The sequence below is a fragment of the Salvelinus namaycush genome, chromosome 16 (genome assembly GCF_016432855.1).
Source record: "Salvelinus namaycush isolate Seneca chromosome 16, SaNama_1.0, whole genome shotgun sequence".
Classification (NCBI taxonomy): Eukaryota; Metazoa; Chordata; class Actinopteri; order Salmoniformes; family Salmonidae; genus Salvelinus; species Salvelinus namaycush.
In genome coordinates, this window is record NC_052322.1 from 32,477,038 (window position 1) to 32,483,037 (window position 6,000).

Consider the following 6,000-nt stretch of genomic DNA (forward strand, 5'->3'; position numbering starts at 1 on the left):
GTAGACTGGGTTAGACAGGTTTGGCTGGGCTGGGAGGTGACAGTAAGTAGACTGGGTTAGACAGGTTAGGCTGGGCTGGGAGGTGACAGTAAGTAGACTGGGTTAGGCTGGGCTGGGAGGTGACAGCAGTAGACAGGTTAGGCTGGGCTGGGAGGTGACAGTAAGTAGACTGGGTTAGACAGGTTAGGCTGGGCTGGGAGGTGACAGTAAGTAGACTGGGTTAGACAGGTTAGGCTGGGCTGGGAGGTGACAGTAAGTAGACTGGGTTAGGCTGGGCTGGGAGGTGACAGTAAGTAGACTGGGTTAGACAGGTTAGGCTGGGCTGGGAGGTGACAGTAAGTAGACTGGGTTAGGCTGGGCTGGGAGGTGACAGTAAGTAGACTGGGTTAGACAGGTTAGGCTGGGCTGGGAGGTGACAGTAAGTAGACTGGGTTAGGCTGGGCTGGGAGGTGACAGTAAGTAGACTGGGTTAGACAGGTTAGGCTGGGCTGGGAGGTGACAGTAAGTAGACTGGGTTAGACAGGTTAGGCTGGGCTGGGAGGTGACAGTAAGTAGACTGGGTTAGACAGGTTAGGCTGGGCTGGGAGGTGACAGTAAGTAGACTGGGTTAGACAGGTTTGGCTGGGCTGGGAGGTGACAGTAAGTAGACTGGGTTAGACAGGTTAGGCTGGGCTGGGAGGTGACAGTAAGTAGACTGGGTTAGGCTGGGCTGGGAGGTGACAGTAAGTAGACTGGGTTAGACAGGTTAGGCTGGGCTGGGAGGTGACAGTAAGTAGACTGGGTTAGGCTGGGCTGGGAGGTGACAGTAAGTAGACTGGGTTAGACAGGTTAGGCTGGGAGGTGACAGCAGTAGACAGGTTAGGCTGGGCTGGGAGGTGACAGTAAGTAGACTGGGTTAGACAGGTTAGGCTGGGCTGGAAGGTGAGAGCAGTAGACAGGTTAGGCTGGGCTGGGAGGTGACAGTAAGTAGACTGGGTTAGACAGGTTAGGCTGGGCTGGGAGGTGACAGTAAGTAGACTGGGTTAGACAGGTTAGGCTGGGCGGGGAGGTGACAGTAAGTAGACTGGGTTAGACAGGTTAGGCTGGGCTGGGAGGTGACAGTAAGTAGACTGGGTTAGACAGGTTAGGCTGGGCTGGGAGGTGACAGTAAGTAGACTGGGTTAGACAGGTTTGGCTGGGCTGGGAGGTGACAGTAAGTAGACTGGGTTAGACAGGTTAGGCTGGGCTGGGAGGTGACAGTAAGTAGACTGGGTTAGGCTGGGCTGGGAGGTGACAGCAGTAGACAGGTTAGGCTGGGCTGGGAGGTGACAGTAAGTAGACTGGGTTAGACAGGTTTGGCTGGGCTGGGAGGTGACAGTAAGTAGACTGGGTTAGACAGGTTAGGCTGGGCTGGGAGGTGACAGTAAGTAGACTGGGTTAGGCTGGGCTGGGAGGTGACAGCAGTAGACAGGTTAGGCTGGGCTGGGAGGTGACAGTAAGTAGACTGGGTTAGACAGGTTAGGCTGGGCTGGGAGGTGACAGTAAGTAGACTGGGTTAGACAGGTTAGGCTGGGCTGGGAGGTGACAGTAAGTAGACTGGGTTAGGCTGGGCTGGGAGGTGACAGTAAGTAGACTGGGTTAGGCTGGGCTGGGAGGTGACAGTAAGTAGACTGGGTTAGACAGGTTAGGCTGGGCTGGGAGGTGACAGTAAGTAGACTGGGTTAGGCTGGGCTGGGAGGTGACAGCAGTAGACAGGTTAGGCTGGGCTGGGAGGTGACAGTAAGTAGACTGGGTTAGACAGGTTAGGCTGGGCTGGGAGGTGACAGTAAGTAGACTGGGTTAGACAGGTTAGGCTGGGAGGTGACAGTAAGTAGACTGGGTTAGACAGGTTAGGCTGGGAGGTGTGTGTAACTCTGTTGTTCCCTCTGTTTCTGTTGGGCAACGGTAGACTGATGGACCAGGTAGTCTCAGGACTCTGGGGAACCGGTAAGCTAACAGCTAACCCACTCTCTGCTACCTCTCTCCTTCTCCTTTTTCTCCTTCTCCTTATCTATCTCTCTCAATCCATCGCTATACATTTTTTATCTTGCCTTAATTCTTGCCCTTTGCGCTCTCCCATCTCTACATCTCAATTTCTTCCTATCTTTCTCTCTCTATATCTCTTTCTCTTGATATATAAATATACACCACATTCTCCTCATACCACAGCTTAAGGTTTTTGTTTTCCCGTGCCTCTCCCTCTCAGTGTGTTGGTGTCCATACTGTTTCTGCTCCTGCAGCTGTGTCTGTGTGACTCTCCTGACCGTCTGTTCTCCCTCTCTTGGTCCTGTGCTGCTCTAATCTCAGAATGAGAGGTGCATGATTCAGGATGATCAAATCAGGCAAAATCATGCACTATCATTCTCACTGATAGGGGGCAGTCATGAACCACTTTACCCAGTACTGTTGTGCTCATAGCTTATTGAAAGGAGGGGGAAATGTTTGATAATGTGATAATAATTATGTAATGTTTATACCTGTATCAATACGATCAATGTGATCTTTCTCTGTACAATTCAACAATGGAATGCTCTTTCTTTTTAAAAGCAAATCATAAAAGCACCATTTGTGTTGATATTATCAATGCAGTATGTTCCAATTTTAAAATGTGTCTTTGATGCAGGTGTATCGTTACATTTGACTGTTGGCAATGAAGGGCCTGATTCAATCAGATCTGCATAGCTGATGTTTTGACGGTGTTTGAGGTGGAGCTGTCAATCCACAACAGCTCCCGGCATTGTACCTAAAGAGGATATTGCCATTGGCTGCACGGAGTCACATTAACAAAAATCCCATGCAGCCTTGTTTACAAATTTGAACACTGGAATGTGAGATGTAATCTACACCTCGATTAGGCTGATAGAAATCCTCATCATTTAATTGAATGATTTTCAATTTGAGCGTCATTATTTCTATATGGCCTATACTTTCTCCTTCTGAACTTCTATCGGGAGTGGGACGGGTGTGACTGCCTGAAAATGATCACAAGAGAAGCTTCTCCCTGATTTGACAGCTTCAACGCAGTTACACCTAAAATACGACACCGCCAAAACAACAGCTATGCGGCGGTTGGCTATCGCCGGTTAAAGCTTCAACTGATTGAATCTAGGCCTAGGTCTGTAAAGTGGATGAGAATTATAATGAATGTCCAACCTCCATGATTATCATAGCAATGGCAGCCAATTCAGCCAACTGTTCAAAATCAGTAATAAGAAGCTGGTGACTTGGAGCTGCTGTTGTGTGCCTGGTGTGGTTTAACCAGGTGTGTGGCTGCCCAGCTGACGTGTGTGTCCCTCTCTCCTCTCCTAGGAAGCAGAAGCACTGGATCCAACCCCAGCGCAGGGACAGGGAAGGTCCCTGACCAAAACTCCTCCCCACAAGTGAAGGGTCACAGGTCCACATGCAGTGAAACCGAGCCAATGGGCATCCGAGGAGCGAGGCGCCCTTGCGATAAGTCCGCCAGCCAGCAGAGTCATCACAGTCATCACAGCAGCCATGCCCACTCAAGTCACAGCCACGCCCGCTCTGGTTTCAGTCACGCTCAGTCTCACAGGAGTCACTGTCACTCACAGAACAGCCACACCCACAGCCACACATCCTTCATCTACAAACACGCCCCTTTCACCAAGCCTGGGCCCGGCTCGTGTGGCCACAGCGAGCGAAGCCACGCCTCTTCCTACGGCCCCCCCGGCCTGCCCCCCCCATACTGCCTGTCCCGGCTGGCCTCTAAGACCTCCGTCAGCAGTAGCACCCCTCCCGGGGCTCCCCCGGTACGGGGGCTAGGAGCCGTCCCCCCTGAGCTCACGGCTAGCCGCCAGTCCTTCCAGCACGCTATGGGCAATCCCTGCGAGTTCTTTGTTGACATCATGTGACAGACAGGACAGTGCCTTTTAAAAACTTGCTGAGCACAAACAAGCCCCCCCGTCCTACCGCTCGTCCGTCCCACCTCACCTTCTCTTCTTTACCCCATTTGCTACTGACTATTCCTGAGTTGAGAATGTAGATGCTGGTCCCCTCCTTCCCCATGCTATCACAACGGCCCCTCGGATGTCGGAGCAGGGGAGGACAGGAGACAAGAGCACAACAGAACTGAAGAGAGTCCTGCTATCACAAAAACACACAGAGCCTCAGTGTCTGATCAGAACCCCCAGCCAGCTCTTTTGTATTGATGTGACGTGAACAGTTTGTGAAATCGATGTGAGTGGTGTTCAAAGTGGTGATCCTTGTGAGCTGCCACAGACAGTCCAGTCCCGAGAGCATGTAGTACTCTATGTGAAGTACAAGCACCTGCTGTTTGTTGAACCAGACGTCCAAGCCAACTGACTGGGTCTGGATCTCAATCCCCCAGACCCACCTGGACACAGAGCTCTGGAAGAGGGAAGCCTCACTGGAGGCTCTGGACTCTGAGTCAGCCTCCTAGAATGTCGCCCTTGACACAAACTTCTACTATTTGGCCAATCATACCAAAACTCCTGCTCTAACTGACTGACCTGCTATCTTATCCGGTCTGCAGGGGGACCGTGACATATTCTAACTAGTCAAAGCTAGCCTTGGCCTATTTGACAGCCCTTGTATTTGTCCAACTAAGAAAGGGACTGTAACCAGTTGTTAGTTTAAACTATAGGCTGCTTATCTTCATGACTATCTCAACTGCTTTAAAAGGAAAAAACGTATTAATTTTGTTAAATATTGAAAATTGGGGCTTGGGCCTCTCGCCAAAGGTCTAAAGGAAGAATCCATACACTGGAGAATGTTTGATGTTATTTATGTGATCATGATGTTGCATTGACGGTCAGTGTCATACCTTGTCTCGCTCTATGGCTGACACACGTAGACACTCAGTCAGACATCGTTTCCCTCTGTGACTCAGTGGCCAGTATATGACCACTGTCCTAGCTGTGCTTTGTCCAATGCATCATTATTATTGCAGTCAATTGACTCCTGACCGCCACAACAGACTCATGTTGTGAACACATTAGATTTTTTACTGTTTCTACATACACTATATATGCAAAAGTATGTGGACACCCCTTCAAATTTGTGGATTCGGCTATTTCAGCCACACCCGTTGCTGACAGGTGTATAAAATCGAGCACACAGCCATGCAATCTCTATAGACAAACGTTGGCAGTAGAATGGCCTTACTGAAGAGCTCAGTGACTTTCAACATGGCACCGTCATAGGATGCCACCTTTCCAACAATTCAGTGCGTCTGTCCTCGGTTGCAACACTCACTACCAAGTTCCTAACTGGCTCTGGAAGCAACATCAGCACCATAACTGTTCGTCAGGAGCTTCATGAAATGAGTTTCCATGGCCGAGGAGCCGCACACAAGCCTAAGATCACCATGATCAATGCCAAGTGTCAGCTGGAGTGGTGTAAAGCTCGCCGCCATTGGACTCTGGAGCAGTGGAAATGCGTTCTCTGGAGTGATGAATCACGCTTCATCATCTGGTAGTCTGACGGACAAATCTGGGTTTGGTGGATGCCAGGAAAACGCTACCTACCCCAATGCATAGTGCTAACTGTAAAGTTTGGTGGAGGAGGAATAATCGTCTGGGGCTGTTTTTCATGATTCGGGCTAGGCCCCTTAGTTCCATTGAAGGGAAATCTTAACGCTACAGCATACAATGCTACATTAACGCTACAGCATTCTAAACGATTCTGTGCTTCCAACTTTGTGGCAACAGTTTGGGTAAAGCCCTTTCCTGTTTTAGCGTGAAAATGTCCCTGTGCACAAAGCAAGGTCCATGCAGAAATAGTTTGTCGAGATCGGTGTGGAAGAACTTGACTGGTGTGCACAGAGCCCTGACCTCAACTCCATCGAACACCTTTGGGATGAATTGGAAAGCCGACTGCGAGGCTGAGAGTGTAGCACCAAATGGGGACCGACTCCATATTAATGCCCATGATTTTGGAATGAGATGTTCAACCCATCGAAAACCTTTGGGATGAATTGGAACGCCGACTGCGAGCCAGGCC

General features: G+C 50.1%; 1 protein-coding gene across 2 annotated transcripts in view; it reads left to right on the forward strand.

The window, feature by feature from the left end:
• Nucleotides 1-5,112, forward strand: part of LOC120061325 (segment polarity protein dishevelled homolog DVL-1-like) — a 47,419-nt gene extending 42,307 nt beyond the window's left edge. Inside the window, exons 15-16 of one of the 2 annotated variants that reach the window (XM_039011064.1) lie at nt 1,928-1,965; nt 3,328-3,435. In XM_039011064.1, the coding sequence (XP_038866992.1) occupies nt 1,928-1,932 (5 nt within the window). In that variant the 3' untranslated portion in view covers nt 1,933-1,965; nt 3,328-3,435. Of the gene's footprint in view, nt 1-1,927; nt 1,966-3,327 lie in introns of both variants that reach the window. The other variant, XM_039011063.1, reaches the window with a different exon arrangement.
• The last annotated feature ends 888 nt before the right edge of the window (nt 5,113-6,000 follow it).